At 50.9% G+C, this 23,792-nt stretch overlaps 1 protein-coding gene across 7 annotated transcripts in view; it reads right to left on the bottom strand.

Moving 5' to 3' along the window:
* Positions 1 to 23,792, bottom strand: part of BCLAF3 (BCLAF1 and THRAP3 family member 3) — an 856,420-nt gene that overhangs the window by 477,445 nt on the left and 355,183 nt on the right. For all 7 annotated transcript variants that reach the window (XM_069637104.1, XM_069637097.1, XM_069637096.1 and 4 more), the window contains one exon: positions 16,516 to 16,551. In XM_069637104.1, coding sequence (XP_069493205.1) covers positions 16,516 to 16,551 — 36 coding nt within the window. The remainder of the gene's footprint in view (positions 1 to 16,515; positions 16,552 to 23,792) is intronic.

Genomic DNA, 23,792 nt, shown 5'->3' with positions numbered 1-23,792 from the left:
TCCAGTCCAGCGTATTGCCCTTTATATGCGTGTGAGTTTTCACAAATTGAATGAAGCCAAGGCCTGTAAGGGCTTCATCCAGAGACTTGGCTCGCATGTCACTCCCATCTAATAACCAATAGTTAAAATCCCCCAAAAGAACAAGTTACTTACCAACTGTAACATTCTTTCGACTGGATGTTCCTCCCACGTATTCCTCATCTTGTGATAATTCGTTTAGCCAGCTTTGCTGCATCTGAAAAAAAAATTTGGCAGAGGGCGCTGTGCTAGAGGTTGTGGCGTCGAATTTTCGACGGGCTCCGTACCGTGCCGACATCACCGATGGTATAAATGGCTCGAGCCGCGCCCGTTGGCTTCAGTTCTGTTTTTTCAAGGAAATACTTGTGGAAGATCTAGGAGTATGCTGTGACCGATAGGCCCATCGTGAGAGGAAATTGTAAGAAAACAAACTATACCGCAGGGTAGGCTGGGAGGGCCAATGAGGAATACGTGGGGGGAACATCCAGTTCAAAGAACATTACAGTTGGTAAGTAACTTGTTCTTCGAATGGATTGTGTCCTCCCACGTATTCCTCATCTTGTGATAGATTCCCATAGCAGTGACCAATTCGGAGGTGGGAGTGCTAGTTTTTGTTTTCATGTACAGAGTGAAGTACTGCTCTGGCAAAAAGTCCCTCATTTGAGGATGAGGCATCTAGCAGTAATGTTTGATGAAGGTATGCATTGATGCCCATGTTGCAGCTTAGCAAATATCTTTTGCAGGGACTCCACTCTTCAAAGCCGCAGAAGTAGCCATTCCCCTTGCAGAGTGAGCAAGTAACCCATCCGGTGGGTCTTTTCCTGCTTATCTGTAGCATTCCAATATAGCTAGAATAAACCAGCGGGATATGGTTTGTTTTGTCACCGCTAACCCCAATTTACGGCCTGTATATCCCACAAAAAGTTGGTGGGCTTGACGTAATATTTTACATTCTTGCAATGTAAAAACAGAGCCCTCTTGGGGTCCAGCCTATGTAACCTCTCCTCCTCTTTTCCCAAATGAGGAGGATAGAATGTTGGTAAAACAATTTTCTTCGACAAATGGAAGTCTGAAACTACTTTCGGTAAGAAAGATGGTTTTACTTTCAGAATCACTTGGTCTTTATAAAAAGTGGTGTATGGAGGTTTACATGAGAGATCCTATAGTCCACCAACCCTGCAGGCTGATGTTAATGCCACAAGGAGGACAGTTTTTAGCGTTAAAAGCCTCAATGGACATGAGTGCAGAGGATCAAATGGTATACATGTTAGGAATTTAAGAACTAAATTCAAATCCCAGGTTGGAACATGAAATGGTATTGGTGGATATACATTTGTAAGTCCTTTCAAGAACTGTATTATTAATGGTATTTTAAAGTAAGAGACCTCTTCCGAGGAGCGCTTAAAAATGGACAGCGCAGCAAGGTGTCCTTTGATTGTTCCGATCTGGAGCCCCAGATTGGCTAGATGTAACAGGAAAGAAAGCACCATTGGTGTGCCACATTGCAGAGGGTCCACATCTCTATCCTTGCACCAGTTACTGAATTTATTCCAACGACACCGGTACAAAGATTTTGTTGCTGGCCTCCTGGCCGAAAGTAAAATCTCCATTACGTCATCCGGAAGATCTCAATCCTTGTATCTCAACCTCTCAGAAACCATGCATGAAGGTTGAGCGTGTGGACCTCTGGATGGAGAACCCGACCTTCCTCTTGCGAGAGAAGATCCTCTCTTTGTGGAAGACGTATTGAGGGCAGATGGACATGTCCAGAAGGTCCGGGTACCACGTCCTTGCCCAATCCGGGGCAATTAGGATCATGGTTTTCCTGAACATTCTCAACCTCCCGATTACTTGAGGAATCACAGGGACTGGAGGAAACGCGTACAGCAGGGGAAAATCCCAATCCACTCCAAATGCGTCTCCTAGAGCTCCTCTCGGAGGAAATTCCCTTGAGCAATACTAATCGCACTTCCGGTTTACCGAGGTTGCGAACAGATCCACTTGAGGGGTTCCCCAAAGGTCGAAGATCTCTAGAAGGACTTCCTGAGCTAACTTCCACTCGTGGGAGACTGCTCTGCCTGCTCAGAGCATCTGCCGCCGTTTTCTGCTCTCCGGCTAGGTGAACTGCCGATAGAGAGATTCCTTCTTGTATTGCCCAGAACCAGAGCTGCATCGCCTCTCTGCACAGATCCTACGCCTCTTTTGTTGAGGTAGTACATGGCCACTGTGTTGTCCATCATTATCGGCACATTCTTTCTCTGTACGGAGGGCAGGAAGGCCTTCAGAGCTAGTCTGATTGCCCTCAGCTCCAAAAGGTTGATGTGTAGTCTGGACTCAGATGGAGACCAACGTCTGCTGATTGTCAGATCGTTGGTGTGTGCTCCCTACCCCGTGGGGGAGGCGTCTGTCACTACTGTCATCTCTGGCCATGGTTGCCAAAAAGATTCTCCCTTGCGGATGTTGTCGTTGCAAGCCCGCCATGATAGATCCTGGGCAACTGCGCTCGGGACTTGCAGAAGATCTGACATATTCCCCGAGAATTGGGACCACTGAGTTCTGAGGGCCTATTGGAGGGATCTCATTCTCAATCTTGACTCTGGCACCAGAAAAATGCAGGATGCCATGAGGCCGAGCAACCTCAGGAAATCTAAGGCTGGTAGATGCTGGGCTTTTTGGAATTTTGTTACCATCTGCTGGATGTGGAGAGCTCTCACCTCGGGCAGCGAGGCTTTCCCCCGAGGAAGTGTCCAAGACTGCTCCGATAAATTGGAGTTGTTGGGATGGTACCATGTGGGACTTCTTGAAATTGAGGGAGAAGCCCAGGTTGTGGAGGAAGGGGCAGGTGATCGACAGGTGTTCCTGAGCTTGTTCTGGAGAAGGTGCTCCGATTAGCCAGTCGTCCAGGTAGGGGTATACGTGAATCCCCCCTTTTGAGACTCGCTGCCACTACCGCCATCAGTTTGGTGAAAACCCTCGAGCGGAGGTCAGTCCGAATGGCAGAACTCGAAACTGATAGTGAGAACCACCAACTGCAAACCTCAGGTATTTTCTGTGGTTCGGATGGATTGGCACATGAAAATAAGCATCCTGAAGGTCCAATGATACCAACCAGTCTTGGAGTTGGAGAGCCTGAAGGATCTGAGAAAGGATTACCATCTTGAACTGGTCCTTCCTGAGGAATTTGTTTAATTTTCTCAAGTCCAAGATGGGTCTCAATCCTCCGTCCTTTTTGGGATGAGAAAAAAGGGGGAGTATCATCCTTTGTTCCTCTCCACTACAGGTACCTGTACTAGTGTACTTTTCTCTAGTAGAGTTATAATTTCATGCCAAAGGAGCGGATCTGGAATTTTGGTAAAGCTGGCTCCTGGTGGATGATCTTGAGGTCTTTTTATGAAGGGTAGGCAGTAACCTTGAGCTACTGTCTCCAATGCCCATGCATCTGAAGTAATGCCCCGCCATTCTTCCAGATGCTGAGAGATTCTGCCTCCCACAGGTGTTTTGTATGATAAGACCTCAGAGATTTGGAGGCAGCTTCAGGTGCGGCTGAGGGCATAGATGCCGTTCCTGAAGATGGTTTTGTAGTCTTTGCTCGTCCACCACGAGTGACATTTCTTCTGCCCCTTTGAAAAGCCTGTCCTCTTCCTCTACCAACAGAGGAGTAGTATCGAAAAGGACGACCCCTCCAGGAAGATGAGCCCGAATAGGGTTTCTGAGGCTGTCGCATGGAGGCACCAAAGGACTTTGCTGCCGCTTTCGAGGTCTGTATTTTTTCAAGGCTCTCATCAGCCTTACTACCAAACAGCCTGGCACATCTGGTGCAAACCCCGACTTTCTCAACCACGCAAATCTGCAAAGCACTGTGCTTAATGCCATGGACCTGCTAATACTATCAGCAGTATCCAGTCCAGACTGGAGGCATTCCCCCATTGCCTCCTTACCGTCATTTACTATATTCAGGAAGCCTTCTGGAATATGCTCAGCCGCCAAAATGCATTCCCACAGAGTATGTGTGAACCTGGCCAGGGTACAGGTGACATTGGTAGATTTCAAGGCCAGGCTATCCGACGTAAAAACTTTACGAGCCCAGGCATCAACCTTTTTATCCTCCCTGTCCGGAGGTATGGTTGGGTATGCTGCCTGCCTGGATGTAGTAGCTGCCTGAATAACCAAGCTTTCCGGAGTAGGGTGTCTTACTCGGGTATTCTGGGTCAGAAGTGGAAGTTCTGTACTTTTTTGGGAGATTGTCGTCTACTGCAGCAATGCCATCAGGTTTTTCCCAGTTTTTCTCAACTGTTCTTTGTAATGCCCTATGAAAGGGGAGAACTGGATCTTTCCGGGGTCTTCAGACTATAATATCCGTCATATCGTCTTGTTCAAACGTAGGGGAGGCTCCTCCCCAACCCATATACTCAATCACCCTATTCATCAAAAGATCATTGCAACCCCCCCTCCTTTCCCCTGTAGCCTGTCCGGGCAAACAATGTTGTATTAAAGGCAATTCAAACAATGTAGCAATCACCCTTGGTTAGGGGCGCATACAGGGCTGGTAACGCAAGCCCAAGCAACAGTAAAAATAAAACAAGATGGCCACTGCCATGTAAATAGAAAAGGGACTAGTCCCTCTTCTATTTCTGTGACGAGCGCAGGCAGGACCAAGCGACGGGACTAGAGCACAAAGCTTTGATCCAGCATGTAAGTGGAGATGGAGTGAGAAGGATGAGAAAAAGTGTTAGGGAGAATTCTCAGCAATGTGCTAATTCCACTCTACCTTAGAGACCCCCCAGCTCTTTTGCTAACTTTTAATTTATAACCTGGAGAGAGACCTTTTTCCCCTACTCTTATTTTTTTTTCAGTGATTTGCACTGTCTTTTGACTTTGGAGTCTGAAACTCCATAGGCATCATTGCATTGTGACACGCAGCACCTTCAGTGCAGTGGCACAGGGAAGTCTTAGATTTCCGAAAGGTTTAAAATACCTTCTCTTGGTGAAACTACTGTTTCCAAGAGGATTGAAGTGAAATTGACTTTACTTACATTTTGTAACGTTCTAGACCTAGCACACTATTTTAGCATAAGGTGCTGGAGTGGTTACTTAATTCCCCTTTGACTAGTTTCTCACGTAACATTTTTGTTACCATTTCTACAATTAATGGATGGTGGCAGTGGTTTACTTTTTACTACCATTGTGTGTAGATGCCGTGGGCGACGTTCGCAGCTCCAGTAAGGGACCCATACCCATGGGTGCCCATTTTGTCAAAATGGCCCCAGTCTTTTTTCACCATTTGTCAGGAAGGTCCTTCTTGAGATTTACTCTGTGCGCCAAACCAGGTTTGGTCCCTTTGTTCATTTTTGCCTTTGGCGGGATTCACGAGTGAAGCCCACCTCTGGCTCCACTATGTCAGGCAGGAAGTGAGGGAGGTGCCCGAAACTCCCTGTGCTTAACCCCCTTGGTTACAGGCATGCACCCAAAGGCGATTGGCCGGCTGGCAGTCCAGCAAGGACAGCCCCTCTGCTGTGATTGACAGCTAGGCTGGAATGAATGGGAGAAACCAGCATAAAAGGCAGGGCTTTTGGCTTGGAAGGCAAAGCCGACCACTGGATGAAAGAATCCGAAGATGATCTTGGAAGGGACGTCTGCTGCAACTCCTGGACCGTTGGTTTGCCCGGTGAAGGGTGCTGCTGTGCTGAAGCTCCGAATTCGTTTCAACTGCAACAATGACTTCTCCCCTTCAGTTGGTGGGACCAATCAACCCCAAAGTGAACTCGTTTGGACATCCTCTCGGAGCTGGCTGTACTTCCGTGCTGCTGGAACCGAAGTGCCAGGGAGAGGGACATAAATCGAGTGGATCGCTTTTAAGTTGGACCAGAGCGCCAGGAAGATCCTCTGGACTTCCCTGAAGCAGGACCGACCAAGCCTGAGCCACAACAGAGTACTGGACTTCAGATGGGAGGAAAGTCCGAAGTAGTATCCAAGAACTGCAGTGTTGCCATTTGCTGTCAGACGCGAGCAGCTGAAACCGCAAAGTGCTGCTGAATTGAAGTTTGCCGATTGCTGCTGATGCTGACCTTCCCATTGCAGTGCAGGAACCCCCAGACGTCCTCCCTCTTTTCCCCCACGACAAACCCAGGAAGGAACAAGTTACTTACCTGTAACTGTTGTTCTCCAGCATGGGTCTGGCATGGATTCACATGCTCATGAATATTCCCAGTCAGGCTGGGAATCCTCAGTAAAGAAAAAATCAGTTTCTTTTCTGAACTGTCTTTCTCCTAATAACCAATCACTGTCTCTGGGTCATACCCCCCCCCCCCCCAGCCAATGACTGCCCTCTACCTAAGCCCCTCCTCTGGCAAACATCTTCAGATTTGGTAGCACATAAAGTGGCAATAGGACCAAGAGGAGAGCCGCAGACGGGTAGGCAGGAGGGTTTGCATGTGAATCCATGCCAGATCCATGCTGGAGAAGGGAGTAGTTTCTTACCTTTAACTCCATTTCTCCAGCGTTGGTATCTTTCATGGATTCACATGCTGTAAATATTCCCAGTCGTCAGGCTGGGAACCTCGGTCATTTTAACTTATCGTTTTCCTACGGAAAACTTTGACAGTTCAGTGTCCCATCAACGTCCTTTTTGGGTGCTTTAGTCACCACCAATAGGACGCAGGGTATAAATAGCACCGCCCCTGCGGCTTCCCTTCAGATTTTAACCTCCAAAGTAGAGGCAACCCGAACCAGGTTTGCATGCAGGGGCTGCCGGAGGGCGCATGTGAATCCATGAAAGATACCAACGCTGGAGAAATAGAGTTACAGGTAACAAACTACTCCCTTCTCCAGCATTGGATCTTTCATGGATTCACATGCTGTGAATAGATTACATAGCAGTACCCATCATGCATGGCGGAGTGTAAATGCAAACCAATATAGAAACAGAATCACATACATGAGAGAAGAAACCCATCCAGTGATCAAGTTCAAAACAAATAAGCCCGAAGATGCAGGGCTTACCTTATTGAAACAGGCGTTGCAGGACAGCCCGTCCAACCTGCACATCCTCACCATGCTGCTGCTCCAGACAGTAACGTCGAGTAAAGGTATGCGGCACCGCCCAGGAGGCCGCCTGGCAAATGTTCACATGCGGAATCCCTGACCATAATGCAGCCGACAAAGCTTTAGACCTCGTCGAGTGTGCCCTCGGATTCCTCTCCAAAGGCTTACAGCTTTAGTGTGGCAGAATAAGATGACAGAATGAGATAGATGACACCCAACAAGAAAGTCCTTGCTTGGAGATTGCCCGTCCCTTGACGGGCGGTCCATAAGCCACAAACAGCCGTTTGAAAAGTCTAAACTTCTGAGTACGATTCAAATAAAGATTCAATGCCTTCTTCACATCCAGCAAATGCAAAGCCCTTTCTGCAGGCGTGGAGGCTGAAGCAAAGAACGCGGGCAACACAATAGAAGAGAGTTTATTAAATGTTTTTGGCACTTATGGGATAAAGTGCGGATTAGTAGCCACCACCACCTTGTCCTTGAAGAACCTGAAGTATGGAGGGTCCACAACTAAAGCTGGCAACTCGGACATCCTTCTGGCTGAAGTAATAACCACCAGAAAAGCCACCTTCCAAGACAAAAACTGCAAAGGAGTCGATGACATCGGTTCAGACGGCGTTCTCATCAGACCTGACAGAACCACCTTAAGGCTCCACACTGGCGGAAACTTGACTGGAGGAAACGTACGGAAAAACCCCTTCAAGGAATGCTTGATGAGACTATCTCTAAACCGAGGCGCTGCGTGCCGCCTCCGAGTAAATCTAGAAATTGCTGTACCTTTATGGAGGATAACGCCAGACACTTTTCCGCCAACTGCTACAAGTAGGGCAGAACTTGTTCCAGTAAAATGTTCAAAGGGTCCACCCCAGGCTGGCCCTTACACCACACTAAATCTTTTCCATTTACACGCAAAGGACACATTCGTGGACAGAGCTCTTCCCGCCTCCAAAATGCACCGACAGTCACTGGAAAGCTTTAGCAGGCCAAACTCAGAAGTCAGGAGCCAAGCCGTCAGGCTGAGAAATCCCGGATCGTGGTGCCAGACAGCACCCTTGTCCTGATACAGATGGTCCGGCATCACTTCCAACCGAATCGGCTTCGCTACAGACAGATGAAGGAGATCCGAGAACCACGGCTGCCTGGCCCAGAACTGAGCCACCAGAATCACACGGCATGGGCATCTCCGAATCCACTGGAGGGTCTGTCGAATGAGCGGAAACGGAGGAAATGCATAAGCAAACCGGTCTGTCCAAGGGAATGACAACGCTTCCCCTAGAGACTCGGGGTGAGCCCACCTGCTGGCAAACTCCTCGCACTGTTTGTTCTGCCTCATTGCGAAGAGATCCAACGAAGGACAGCCCCCTTTCTGGAAGATCATGGATCCCTGTTGCTCCTTCAGCTGCCATTCGTGGAGCTGGCCTACAGCCCTGCTGAGCGCATCTGCCCGCACATTCAACACTCCCGGCAGATGAAACGGCACAATGCCAATGTCATGCAACAGAGCCCAGTGGCAAAGTTCTTGTGTTTCTTTCGACACCACCCTGGAATGCGTGCCCACCTGTTTCCTGAGATAAAACATTGTGGTGGTATTGTCCGTCAACGCCATCACTACCGAACCGCGTATGTGCGGCAGAAACGATTTCAGGGCCCAATGTAATGCTCTCAACTCGAGCACATTGATGTGGACCCGCGACTCCACCAGAGACCACCGTCCATGAACCTGTTAGCCCTTGAGATGCGCCCCCCATCCTGAGAGGCATCTGCCACAATTGTAAAGTGGAACTCCGGTTCCAGCAATGTCATGCCCCGAACCAGATTGTCAGAGTACTGCCACCATCGAAGAGCTGCCACCAGACCGCCGATCACCACCTTGTCGGACCACGCACCGCGACTGAGCCCACCAGTCGGCGAGGAACTCCTGACAGTTTTTTCATCAGCAGAATGCAGAACACATTAGCCCCCAGCAGTGACATGTAGGTCTGTACCAACACCCTTGTACCCATCTTCCACTTGCCGCTTTTTGCCGGAGCTTCAGAACCCTCTCGGCCGAGGGCTTCACAAGTCCCAGATGAGTCAAACTCTGCCCCGAGAAACACCAAGTCCTTGGAGGGCAACAGAAAAAACCTCCAAGTTCACGGCGAAGCCTAGCCATTGCAACAGCTGCATGGTAGTGCTGAGACTTCCCCGCACGACCCGGCTACGAACCGCACACCAGCCAGTTGTCCAGGTATGGGTAGACGTGATGGCCCTCCCATCGGAGCCACGCCGCCAAACATTTTGTAAACGTCCTGGAAGACTACTTTAAACCAAACGGGAGCACCCGAAACTGGTAATCTTCTCCTACGGCAAACCGCAGAAATTTGCAGTGCCGTCGACGCATGGGAATGTGGAAATATGGGTCCTGTAAATCCAACGAGGCCAGAAACTCGTCCAGCTGTACAGACTGAATGACTTCCTGAAGCGGGTGCATCTTGAACTTCAGGCGTTGCAGTGTCTTGTTCAACGACGAAGATCCAGAATGGGTCGCCACTTTCCGTTGGGTTTCTTCACCACAAAGTAATGGGAATAAACCCCTTGGCCTTTCTCGGCCACTGGAACCGATTCTATAGCCCCTTTCTGTAGCATAAGTACAACCTCCTGCCGCAGGATGTGAAGGGGAGGTTGCACGGTATACACTGGAGGAATGGAAACCGCTGAACTCCAGCGAGTGGCCCAGACTCGCTGTGTGCAACACCCAACGGTCCACATAATCTTGCACCACTCGTCCACATGCAGTGCCACCCTGCCCCCCAGCAGAGTTCCCTGAAGACAGTCATTGCTGTGGCTTAGCCTGTATCCCCCTTGGAGGGAGAGGACTGCGCACCATTTCCTGGAGGCCTGAAAATCCCGACTCTTCTACGCCGACCTCCTATACCCCTGGGAGGAGTAACCAGACCAACTGTAACCCGGTCTCTGGAGGAACTAAACCGGGCATTTCCTGACAACCCACGGAACGGACGAAAAGAGCGAAAAGAGCCCCCACTCTGCAAAGCTTCCAACAACTTAGCAGTCTCAGAGTCCTCCTTCATACCCTAGAGGGCCTTATCATTTTTCTCAACAACCACTCCCCAGAACTTTGTAATGCACCTCCGGCCAAAAGTCCGTGCACTTGAGCCAGGCTTGTTGACGTAGCACAACACCGTTGTTAATCTGTTTAAAACCAGACTCCGCCAAGTCAACAGCAATGGTAATACTATGATTGGACGCCTCCTCCCGTTCGCGTACCAACAGCATGGCAGCTTTGCGGTGTTCCTGCGGCAGATGTTCCAACAGAGCCGCTAGCCGATGCCACATCTCACGATCATAGCAAGCCATGATCTCCAACTAATTGCCCGCTTTCATTGTCGTCGCCCCAACACCTTTTTACCGAAGGCCTCCTGTCTCCTGGTGTCTCTGTCCGGAGGGGTAACACATTTGTGCTGACTCCTGGCTTTACGGCTAGCCAACACCGACTCAGGCGTGGGCTGCGACACTAAGCACTTCGGTGTAGAGTCCGGGGCCTTAAACTTCTCCAGCCTCCCTTTGACAGCTGGTTCTGAGAAGGGATGTTGCATCGTGAGCAGGCCCTCCTGCCACACGTGGTCCAGTTTAGGCACTTAGAACACAGCCTTCTGTCTCTTGCCCATGTGGTCAAACAGGAAACACTCCTTCCGCTCTTCCTCAGAAGCCAACCCAAATTCCACACAAGCCTTCGCCATCATGGCGTGGAACGCCCCAACAGCGGGAGGAGACGGTTGTGCCGGACTACGAGGCTGTTCCAACTCACGTCCGAATCCCATGCCGGATCCCTCGACGGCGACGAAGAGCCAGTAGACATGGTCTCCCTAGGCACACTGTCCGACTCAGAGTCCAGCAGCTCACCCTCTTCAGGATAGGGACCTGGACGATCTTCACTCTGGCAGAGGCACCGGCAACTCAGCCGCAGAACACAGGAATACCTGCAGCGTCGACGACAGACCCCACATTCAGAGGAGGCAACCTGGAATCCAGCTGGACCAACAAGGACTGGAGCATGGACAGGATCTGGAGCGACAACATCGCCTGCGGATTCCCCAGCAGGTAACTGGAAGGACCAGCCCCCACACTCATCATCGAAGGACCAACACACTGTAAGCCCACGCCCGACAGAGCCAACACCGGCTCCCGTTCGTCCCCAACCTCTGATGAAACCGAAAAAGCAGTCTCTTGATGCATAAGAGTGTCAGGCATAAGCGCGTCAAAAGCTGAAGACTGCCACACACCACTCGGCAGCAAGCTTTCCGTATCCATCCTAGATGAGAACATCGGGCCTTTATTAAACCCTGTCGTCGCCGGAGCAGATGACACCCGTCGACGACGGTAGTGGAGCTGGCAGAGAAACAGTCAGGACTCCCGTTGGCGAGGATGTAGTCGGAACTGCAACCTGCAGCATAGATTTTCCAGGCGATCCCGCCTGCATGGTCCCACTGCACTAGTACTTAATAGACTCTCTGCTAGAGGATGGGCTGTGATGGTCCCCTGAAGGAGTGTTGCGACGACAAGTCTTTCACCTGCGATGCCGACTTCTCGGGCCTACCTCCAAACCCCCGGGAATGGTCCGGCCGACCATGCTTGGACGAAGACGCCCGCTTCAACAGGTGTTTACATGAAGAGGAGCGACCACTCTTCCCGACCTCCGAACCAGGGGCAGGACGAGACGTCTTAGCCGGAGGCTCAGCCGACGCCGCCCGACGATGATCCACCACTTGAACAGGCATCTCAGACGCCAGGCTTCGAACCGACCCCACCTCCGAGGCAGGGTAGGTACCTTCATTCAGCCAACACACCAACTGCGGTCCTTAACGGTCCTTAAGCGTCTTCTGCGAAAACCCTTTACATATTTCGCAAGAACCGGCCAAGTGATGGGGTAAAGGCAATAGAGGTAGTCCATATGCCCGTTCCCCTCATACACTTTCAGTCCACAAGTCGCACAGGGCCGGAACAGATTTCTTCGATCCTGAAGACATCGCAAAATCCTATAGCACAAGCACGTGCAAAAACCGCAACGAACAGGAGGTGATCCCAACACTTTGGAGACTGTTGAAATCTGAAGGGAAGCCACAGGGGCAGGGCTATTTATACCCTACATCCTATTGGTGGTGACTAAAGCACCCGAAAAGGACGTTGATAGGACACTGAAGTGTTGCAGTTTTCCATAGGAAAACGCTACATTAAAATGACTGGAGGTTCCCAGCCTGACGGGGAATATTCACAGCATGAAAGATCCAATGCTGGAGAACAACAGTTACAGGTAAGTAACTTGTTCCTTCTCCAGCATGGGGTCTGGCATGAATTCACATGCTCAAGAATAAAGAATACATAGCAGTACACACATGCACAACCACAGGAGGTGGCAAGGCTCTACATTAAGCATTTAAACATCTCAACATTAAGCATCTCTTACCTCCTCAACAGGCTCACCTTCAAGCGAACGGGTTGCACAGCACTGCTTGGCCAACTCTGGACTCCTCCCTGGAATCCCAGGTGACGCAGTAGAATTTCGTGAAAAAGTGCATCGACCTCCACAAAGCAGCCCTGCAGATGTCCAGCAGGGGCACACCAGACAGGAACGCCGTAGTTGCAGCGATCGCTCTGGTCGAATGGGCTCTCGGAAGGCCAGGCAACGGTCGGTTTGCCAACCAATGACAGTGGGTGATGCAGCCGGAAAGCCACCTGGAAATGGAAGCATTGGAGAGGGCCTTCCCTTGCTTCACTGGGCTAAAGTTCACAAACAGCTGTGATGTCTTCAGAAAACTCTTTGTGCCTTCCACGTAGAACTTCAGCAATCTAGCCACATCCAGCCAGTGCAAAGTCCTCTCAGCCGGCGACAAAGGCAACGGGAAGAAAACAGGTAACACCAAGGGCTCGTTGAGATGGAAGTCCGACAGCACCTTGGGCATGAAGGATGGACGAGTCCTCAGCACGACCCTCGTTTCGTGGAATGTCAAGTACGGCGGCTTACAGGAGAGGGCCTGGATCCCTCCCACTTTGCGGCAGTGATGGCCACAAGAAACGCTGTCTTCCATGATAGGAATTTCAGAGGTACCGAATGCAGAGGCTCGAACGGAGGACCCATGAGCCTAGTCAGCACCACATTGAGCTCCCACGGCGGGCTGGAGCCTTCACCGGCATAAATGAGCAGAAAAGTGCTTTCATGAACTCCTTCACCAGGTGATGAGGCCACAGCGATGACTGCCCCGGAGTTCTGGTGTAGCAGGAGATAGTTGGATGTTTGATGGAGGCGTGCGCCAGCCCCGCTGTGGCCAGCGACGGCAAGTACGGCAGCACTTGAGGGGCCGTAATCCGTAGAGGGTCTATTTTCGGTGCATGGCACCAGACGGTGAACCTCTTCCATTTATGTCCATAGCACTGAAGAGTCGAAGAAGCTGTGGCCTTGGCAAGTACCTCCTTGCAGTCTGCCGGGATCTCGTACCCTCCGAACTCTAATGCTACAGGAGCAAGGCCTGCAGGTTCAGCAACCCTGGGTAGTGGTGCAGAATCGCGCCTCCTTCCCAGGCGAGTAGATCTGTGTGTGCCAGAAGCTGGACTGGAGGGGACGCCGACATGTCCAGGAACCATATCTGCCTCGGCCATGCTGGTGCGACGAGGATCATCCTGCACCGGAACCACCTGAATTGACTGATGAGTCGCAGAAGCAACGGCAGGAACGCATAAAGAAACAGGCCGTCCCAGGGGAAGGAGAAGGCATCCCCCATGCTCCCCGGCTTGGGAAACCTACTGGCGAACCTACGGCACTTGGTGTTGGTCGCCGTCGCAAACAGATCGATCTGGGGATTGCCCCATCATCGGAAGTGAAGATGCGCTTGATCCTGCCCAAGCTCCCATTCGTGGCAAGAGCACAGCCCCCTGCTGAGCGAGTCAGTGACGTGTTCTTCACTCCTGCCAGATGAAAAGGTACCAGGAACATCGCCTGGGAAACAGCCCAGTGCCACAGATCCTGCGCTTCCTCTTGAGGGACAGGAATCTGGTGCCCCCCTGCTTCCGAATGTAGAACATTGTGGTGGTGTTGTCGGCGATACCCGTACCACCTTGCCCTTGAGGGACGCGAGGAATGATCCGAGGGCCCAAAACACAGCCCGGAGTTCCAGAACGTTGATGTGCAACGACTTCTCGGGTAGCCAAAGGCCTCTTGCGTGGAGATCTCCAGTGTGCGCGCCCCGTCCCTCGTCAGTCTCCTGATGTGCTGGGGTCGAAAAGTCTGTGCCCGCCATTAGATGCGCGCGGAAGCCCCACCACCGAATCACTCGAAGGAATGTCACGTTGAGGGCGATATGGTCTTCGAAGCTTCCCGACACTTGTATCCAACGGGTGTCTAGGAACTCCAGCAGCGGCCGCATTCGCAGCCTGCACAGCCGAACGAGGTAGATGCAAGAAGACATCATGCCGAACAGGGACTTGGACCACAACCTGGCAACTTCCATGGTCAACAGCCGTTGTACCTTGCCCAGGATGACCTTTATCCTGTCCTCCGACAGGGAGGCCAGGCACGCCACTGTGTTGAGCCTGGACCCCAGGAACAGAGCGTCCTGCGATGGCACCAAGCAGGACTTTGCATAGTTTATCGAGAACCCCAGTTCCGTGAGCAGGCTGACGGTCCTCGCTGTTCGACGGCGAGCACCCTTTTTCAGCATCGCTCGTACCTCTAGAAGCAGTTGCGGGATGTGGTTTTCTTTCCTGGCTACAGGTGGAAAACTGGGACAGTTCCTTTGGAACTCAAGGGTGTGTCCGTGGGCCAGGGCATCCAGCACCAAACCGTCAGAGATGGATTCCACATGCGGAAGTTCGCCAGCCAACCTCCCACCGGGGTGCTCGTGTGGGGTCCGATGTCACGGCCAGTCTTTGAAAATACGCAGTAAAAGCTTGAGAGCTAAGCACGAGGACTCCCAACACTTAAACATGCAGTAAAAATCTGAAGATGGCTGCCAGAGGAGGGGCTTAGGTAGAGGGCAGTCATTGGCTGGGGGCAGTTTGACCCAGAGACCAGTGATTGGTTATTAGGAGAAAGACAGTTCAGAAACAAAAATAAAACTGATTTTCTCTTTACAGAGGATTCCCAGCCTGACTACAGGGAATATTCACGAGCATGTGAATCCATGCCAGACCCCAGCTCTACAGGAACAGAAGCCAACTGGAACCATTTCTTCTAACCAAAAGTACGGTAAACCCAAAAGGACTTGCCTCTTGTTGTGTAGCCTTACTTGCTCTCAGCTGAGACTTGTCTTGGTTGCCCTTGCAGAGTTGCTTACAGCTTTGCCCCTCACTAGCCTCTCAGCTTGTGGCCCTTCTAGTGAATCTTATTTCTACAAACTTTTCTACAAACATTGTGCAAGACTTTCTTACCTGCAAAGAAGATCTTCAGCTCCCCTAGACTTTGCTCAACTAACATTGGCTGTCCTGGCTCCCTGAGAGACTCTTCTTACCTACGACTCTCTGCCTTTACCTTTCCCCCAGGAAAGGGTTAAATTTACTTGACATTGGAAGGTTTAAAAAGTACTTACCTGTTTATGAATTATTTGTTCACCTTTGTTTTATTCCCCAAACTAACCTGTGCACCAAACTCAGTGTTCTAAATGACCAGTAAAAAAATCAATGTCCAGTGTCCTAGCTATTTAAGTCACCTGAGGGTGTAGGAAGTGTCTGTGTGCCATACCCAATGGGCGTCATCTGATTTAGAGAAACTGTTTTGAAGTATATTATAACTGTTACATGTTTTGCTCCCTTCTGAAGATGGCTTATGTAACTGACTTAAATTAATAAATTGTTTAATAAAGAAACCTTGAGTGTGTTTATTTGAATAACTGTCACTGTGAAACTCTGCGTTACAACCCTACTGCTTACATGGACCCCTCTTGAGATAAACCTGGCTGCTCAACCACACTACCAACCTGTGAAGTACAGACTTATGCCGAAGGTTGGGTGCCTAGTGCCAGGAGGTCAAGGTTGCTGTAGTCTTCCAAAGGATACTGCACACAATCTTCCCTAACAGAAAGGGTGTGGGATGTCTTGGTAGGTGGGGGAAGAGGGTGGGAGCGTGGGGAGGCAACAGCAAGGTGATCACTATTGGCTCTCCAATATCAAGATGGCGGCACCCTGAGAAGGGCATTGGTGGCTGGAGAAACGTGGGCTTGTACACAGTGTTCTCACCCGTGATTACAGCCACCCGATTGGCCGAGGGTCTTTCCTCGGGTGCATATTTTCAATAACTAATGAAAAATGTCCTTTAGTTGATTTAGCCCAAATAATGACTATACAGTGCACACAGACACACTATGTACCATAAACTGACAAGAGCTAAGTACACAATCTTACTGTGCAATCTCGATTAACAAATTGGTTTTTCTTTTCTATTAAACTGTATAGAATACATATTATTCCTACCTTTCCTTTGAAGAGGCTTCCTCCTGAGCTTCTAATCTGAAAAATGAAAAACATTGATATTGCATAACCATTTCAGAAAATGTGTGGCAAGTGCACTTAAGGCAGAGTACATTACTACATGAAGGTTATAGGTTTGAATACCAATGGGCCTGACTCAGGCGCACACAGTTCTAATTAGCACATCAGTTGAAAAGCAAATATTAGCCTCAAGACAATTCTGATTGTAATAGGCATTGCAAATGGGAGTATTGGGTGGATTTTCCCTAGGGACATTTCTACAAGCTCCAGGTACATCCAGCTCACTGGGGTCACAGGATGTCCTTTCGAAAAATCTGTGTAGAGGCGTCATACAAATGTCCAATAAAAATAAATTTGGTGCACAAAATTCTTCAAAGGGTACTGTGGCAGAGCAGGACAGACCAAATTCTCAGGAAGTGAGCATGGTGGTGAAAAAGGTATAGACAAAACTTATAGATGCAACAAGAGACGGGCCGCACAATATATTTGTGTTAGGGAGAATTTTCATTTTTGCTAATTCCCTTCCACCTTAGAGACCCCCAGACTTTTTCATTTTATCTTTCGAGTGGGACCTTTTTCTCACTCTCGTGTGTTTTTCCCTGATTTGGATTTTATGTTTTCACTGTTTTTGGAGTCTGACGAACTCCATAGACATCTGATCTTTGTATAGTGACACATCACCTTCAGTGTAGTGTCACTGAGAAGTCCTTTGGATTTCTCTTAAGGTTTAAATACATTTTCTTGGGTGAACTACAGTTCCCAAGAACAGTAAGGTGACATGGACCTTACTTACCTTTTCTCTTTGTAGGTCCAGCACACCCCATCTAAAGTGGAGTGCTGGGGGGTTACTTAGTAGGCCCTTAATCTACTTTCTCATGTAACATTTTGTGTTACCCTCAACTTTAAATGGCTGGTGGCAGTAGTTTAATATTTACTACCATTGTGCTTTTCTACCGCAGGCTGGACCCTCAGCTGCATTACAGCACCCATGGGTGTCCATTTTGTCAAAATGGCCAGTCTTCTTTTTTTGCCATTTTCTGTTTGTGTGGTCTTTCATTGCTTTTACTTTGCGCGTTGACAAAATTGAGCCCTTTGTGTGTTTTGCCTTTGGCATGCTTCAGCCCTAAAGCCTGCCCCTGGCTCCCATGTGTCTGGGAGGAAACTATGTGAGGGAGGGTCCCGTAACTCCTGTCCTTTGTCGGTAGGTGTGCCTGAACAAAACCAGTCCTGATTGGCCAGTTGGCTGTCCTTAAAGGACAGCCACCCTGCTGTGTGATTGATAGCCTAGGCTGTGCATGAATAGGAAGACTTGCTTAAAAGGAGGTTTTGGGACTAGAGTCAGAGTCGACCACTGGAAAAAACATCTGAAGCAGAAATCGTCAAGAGAAGCCCGCTGTAATCTCCTGGACCTCGAAGTACCGGTGAAGCCCTGCTGCTGTGCGGACCTTTTTGGAATCGACAGAAGCTCCGGAAGGGGACTTCTTTCCTTGGGTTAGTATCCCAGAGACAAACTCCACTTTGGCGCAACCTGCGACTTCCTGTGCCTCTCGGTTGCTGCAGAAGCCCAATGCCAGGGGTTGAGTGTCCATAACAGAGTGCAACATCTGCCGTAGAAAGAATACAAACAAAAGCTCCAGGAGCCTCCCAAGGAAACTCCAGAAGCAGGAAATCCCGATCCAGAGTCCAGGACGAGGGAGCAAGGAAAGTCTAACCAGATATTTGTTCTGCATCAGTGCTGTTTGCGAAGCACTGACAACGCAAATGGTCACTGAATTGAAGAGAACCCCTAGCTGCTGACGACCTTCCAGAGTACTGCTGCAGGAGCCCTCCAGACGTCCTCCCTCTTGTCTCCAGGACTGCGGCTCAGGAAAGGCTCAGGAACCAGGTTCTGCATAGCTGTAGCAAGAGACCATCAAGCTGGACCACTTTTCTTCTAACCAGAGGTACTGTTTTGGCTTGGGGGTACTTACCTTCCTGCCGTAAGTAGTGCTGTCTCACTTGAGATTTGCACTTGCTTAACTTTGAGTTTATTCCAACTCCCCTTTGCACAAGCCTAACAGCTTGTTTCTCTTCGGTGATTTTCTGTGAACAATCTGACTTTGTGAAAAACTTTATGCAAGAAGTGCATCAGAACTATATAGCCTTTGTCCAAATGACTTTGGCTGTCCTGGCTCCCTAAAGGTACTCTTCTAAATCCATTGAGTTTGGCATTGCGTGTCCTTCCATAGGGTGTAACTTGCTGAATACGGTTACTGCTGGAAAGGCTTACCTAGATCTCATTGGAGGATTCAGTTTGCACTTTTAAGAAACTGTTCTAACCTTTTATTTTTCTGAACCCTTCCTTTCTGCAACCCAGTGTCTACAAAGTATATAGGTGTGATATTATAAGTTACTCACTGTAGTGACTAACGTGCTCCTAGTCCATAGTCCCCTTTCTACCATACTATATGGGGGGCATACCTTCCAAGGGACTGGAGACAGAACCTTTCTCACCAGAAAAAACCTTCCCCTTTCAATTTAGAGGCATGCGGGGGCGTGGCCCAGGGAAAATGCGCTGCCCTGACTCCGCCCTCCAGCACCACACCTCAGTCCCCATTGACGAGTCGACAAGACAATAGATTTAACATTGCCTAATGACAACAGTATTATTAGGGAGGGGGGGCAAAGTGAGGGGGGGTTGGTTGGACGTATGGCGGAAAAGAAGGGACTATGGACTAAGAATACGTTAGTCACTACGTTGAGTAACTTATTACTCTTACGTCCCGTTCCCTTTCCTCCATACTGAATGGGCTATTACAACTGATTGTAGCCCCAGGGTGGAGAGGAGACCCTCCTTAAGCAAATTGGTTTCTGAGAACCGCCTGTCCGAAAGCCGCATCAGATCTAGAGCCAGCATCCAATGCTTGCTGAAAAATGAAGGAGAGCGACAAGTGGCCGTCCTGCTTATGACTTGCCAAGGGACATGGTGCTGGAATACGATGGCCGTTGCCTTGGCCCTGACCGAGTGGGCATGCATGTTGGCCGGCAGGGGCTTGTGCTGGCCCTCCTACGCTTCTTTGATGGCGGAGACCATCCAGCAGGATATGGAGGCCTGATAGCCTGGTCTTGAGCCTCCAAAAGTGACAAACCGGGCTTCCGATTTGCGGAAGCCCTTGGTCCTGTCCAAGTAGAATTTCAGAGCACGCCCGACATCAAGGCAGTGCAGCACTCTGTTTCGTCCTTAGGGTCGGGAAAAAACATAGGAAGGACGATTTCCTCGTTCAGGTGGAAGCAGACGGAACCTTGGGCAGAAATGCCGGGTGCGTCCGCATGACTACCTTGTCCTTGTGAAAGGTGGTATATGGCTCAGAGGTGACCAGCGCCTGGATTTCGCTCACTCTACGAGCGAGGTAATGCCGACTAGTAAGGCTGTCTTGATTGTGACCAACCTGATGTCCACGTACGCCATTGGCTCGAATGGTTGGTGTGCCAGTGCGCCCAAGACTATGGTAAGGTCCCACACCGGGTGCGATCTCTTGACAGGCGGGTGGAGCCTAGCGAGACCGTCAGATGTTTGACGATAGGGTTCGAGGAGGAAAGAATGCCTTCCTCTGAGCTCTTGTATGCCCCAATGGCTGCAAGGTATGTGCGGCAGGTGTCCACCTATATGCCTGAATGAGCGAGGTGTGCCGAAAAGGAGAGCACGTCGTCCAAGGGGTCAATTCCCTTGGAGTCTGCAAAGTGGTAGAATCTGGTCCATTTGCTTTTGTACTGGGCCATGGTGGATTTGCTCCTGGCGCCTTGTATGATCTCCACATTGGCCTGTCAGCGGCTAAGGTGCCGAAGCGTTACCTGCTCAGGTACCACGCTGTGAGGGCTTGTTTCCCTGGCGCAGGGTGGATGATTCTGCCCCCCTGCATCGCCAGAAGATGTGCTGGGCCCGTCGCAAGGTGTATCTGGAGCACCTCCGAGGGGCTGAGTAGCTCCGAAAACCATGGAGCTATCAGAATGATGAGTCAGCGAGACTCCTTGATCTTGCAAATTACCCTGCGGATCAGAGGAATGGGCGGAAAGGCGTAGGCTTTCATGCCGGTCCACTAGAGGTGAAATGCGTCGCCCAGAGATCCGGGACCCGGACCTTGCCATGATGCAAACTGGGGACACTTGTTGTGCCAGGTGTCAAAGACATCCACGTCGGGGTGACCCCACCTGTCGAAGTTCTCCTGAACGAGGTTTAGCTGCCACTCTTAATTGTCCGCTCCCAGCCTGCTGAGCTGGTACGCTTCCAGGTTGGATTCCCCCCCGGGAGATGGACTGCAGAGGTAATTGTCATTTTCCAGGGCCCATTCCCACATGCTGTTCGCCAGTCTACACAGAGGAGGGGGATCTGGTGCCTCCCTGCTTGTTGACGTATTACATGCTGGTCGAGTTGTCTGTCTGAGGACAACCTTACCCTTGAGAAGTGGTAGGAATGCTCTGAGCGCTAGCCAGACGGCGTTCAGCTCCAACCAATTGATGTGGTATTCCTGCTCCCGTCGAGTCAAGGTGCCGTGGACCGAGAGATCGTCCAGGGTGGCTCCCCAGCCCTCGAGCGAGGAGTCTGGTGATGGTGGCCTGCGGAGAGGGTGACCGAAAAGGGCTTGCCAGTCTGTAGGTTGCAGTCCATGGACCACCAGGTTAGGTCCGGGTGGAGAGATGGAGGAACGTTGATCTCGGATTGAGAGCCCTGCTCCAGATTCCATGAGGCAGCGAAGTGCAGCTGAATCCTTCTCATCCTTTGTCTCGTGTGCGGCAAGGCTCATAGGACCACTGCAAGTAGTCCCAGGAGATGTTGGTATGACCATGCCGAGGTCACCTCTCTGCTGAGCAAGTGGGCGGTGGTCCTCTTGATGGCTGAGATTTTGTCCTCTGACAGGAAGACCCTCTCGGAGCACGTGTTCCAAATGAGTCCCAGGAATGTCAGTCTGCGTAGGCTGCAGCTGTGACTTCTGGAGTTTGCGCGAGAAGCCCAGATCTTGCAGTGTGTTCATAAGGGCATGGGAAGAGCTTCCAGAGATGTAGCCCTGACGAGCCAGTCGTCTAGGTATGGGTAGATGTAGAGACCCTGCGCTCCGAGGAGGGCCGCCACAGCGTTCATTAGTCTGGTAAAGACCCTGGGGACCCGAGTTGAGGCCAAATGGAAGGACTTTGTATTGAAAATGGTAGCCCATGATCCTGAACCATAGGAAAGAACAATGGTGCTGCCAAATCGGGACGTGTAGGTACCTGTCCTTCAGGTCCAGGGAGCACATCCAGTCTCCCTTGTCTAATGTCTCTGCTATAAAAGCTGGCGTAACCATCATGAATTTTTGCAGGGGTAGGGAGAGGTTAAGGGTGCAAAGGTCCAGCACAACTCTCAGGCCAACCTGGTTCTTCTAAATGGCGACAATCCAGGAGTAAAAGCCAAAACCTTGCTGAGAGGCTGGAACTTTCTCCACTGCCTGGCTCTCTACGAGCAACCAGATCTCTGCCAAAAGAGTTGCTGTCCCAACCTGTGGGAGGGGAGGAGAGGCTGTGATAGGAAGGTGGTACCGCGTGAATACTACGGAGCGGATCCAGGGGTCAGTGAAATTCTGGCACCAGAAATGTGCATGAGAGCAAGCCTGCGCCTCACCGGAGACAAGTGGACCCGAAGGGGCGTGTCATGCCTTCTTTCCCTCGGAGGCAGACGCTGATGAGGGGGACTGGAAAAAGCCCTTACACCCCCGTTTGCGCTGGTTCTCAAATGGCAAGCAGTCCGACTGCCTGGATCTGCGTTCCTGGAAGCCGCAGAACCATCCATATGTACGACCCTTTTCAGAGCGCAGCTGAGATTGGATGTTGCGATTTGGGCGTGGTCTTTGTAAGAATGGATAGAGACTGCCATTTGTGAGCTGTTCTTTTTGTCCAGCGCTTCGTCCGTAGGAGTGGAAGAGGTCCACCCCCTCCCCCTCGAACGGTAGAGCTGGAATGCACTCCTGGACATCTGGGTTGAATTTCGTTGCCCAGAGCCAGGCTGTTCTCATGTCCATGACAATGCAGATGGCACGGCCTGAGTCATCGATATGAGCCACTGGATTCCATGAGGTCATGCGCCACAAGCTTGGCTTCAGCTAGCCCCGCCTTAAAGCGTGATTGGCACTGGGTGGGGAGTTCCGGGAGGAAGTCTGCAATTTACTGCCATAACTTTTGGTTGGCGGCAGCCAGAATGGCAGCAGCGTTGGCCTGACGAAGTTGCAAGGATACGTTCGATTAGAGTTTCTTGCCGTACGCCTCCAAGCAGCGCCCACAGAGGAGGAGGCTGAGGACGACAGGCTTGCAGTAAAGGGATGCTGCAGCGATCAACAAAGAGTGTGGCTGAGGATGGGTCGAGAGCAAGAGTGTAGAGTGTATCCCCCCCCCTTCCATCTGCCTGTACTTGGCATCCAGGCGTCGATTGACCGGCTGGACCGAGTGGGGCTTGAGCCAACCCTTCTTGTCCAGGGAGGCTACATCGGTTTGCAGTGGAATCCCCGTGCTGGTAGACTGGCGTCGCGTGAGGACTTCAGCCAGAACCCCCTCTGCTGGTTGTTTGACTTCGGGTTAGGGAGGCCCAGGTAATCTGCCAGGCCAGTAAGACTTTCGTTGAAGGCCCTGGGTGAGGATGGCGTGTCCGGATCCTCCTAGTCCGTATCCTGCGGATCTGGGGGAGGAGTAGATGGTGCCGGAGGCTGGGGTACAGGGACTGCAGCCGGTTGCTGCAGAGTTGGCTGTGGAGCCAGAGGAGGCGGCTGCTACACCGAGATCTGGGGGCCCAATGGAGTCGTCTATGGTGCCGCTAGCATGGCAGGGATGACTTCCCTGATGGCATCTTTGATGATAACCCCCATCTGAGGAGACCTCATGAGGCTGAGGAACTTCTCGAAGAGCACCGCCTCACTGGCCAAAGAGGTGGCAGGGGGGGGTTGCCGACGGGATAGCGGAGGGCTGCTGGAGCCGCTGCATACCCTGTCCATATGGACGCAAGGGAAAGCTGCCCTGCGCAAATGAGGGGTAGACTGTAGGCCATGTACCTTATTGAAGCAAGTCCCACCTTGACACTCTTTCTTCGCCGAATTCCTGGAATGGCGTCGGACCTGTTCCTTTTTCTGGCGCGGCAGCCATTTTGTCGAGCTGCCTGCGATGTGGTGTTCGGCCCGCTGGGCCCGGCCTCGTCCAAGACTCTTGGAGAGCCCCTCGGGTGTAGACCCAGTAAAACAACCTTCTGGCCCCTCAACACTGCG

The sequence above is a fragment of the Ambystoma mexicanum genome, chromosome 7p, assembly GCF_040938575.1.
Source record: "Ambystoma mexicanum isolate Mex_15411 chromosome 7p, UKY_AmexF1_1, whole genome shotgun sequence".
Taxonomy (NCBI): Eukaryota; Metazoa; Chordata; class Amphibia; order Caudata; family Ambystomatidae; genus Ambystoma; species Ambystoma mexicanum.
This window is presented reverse-complemented; position numbering and strand designations above follow the sequence as displayed.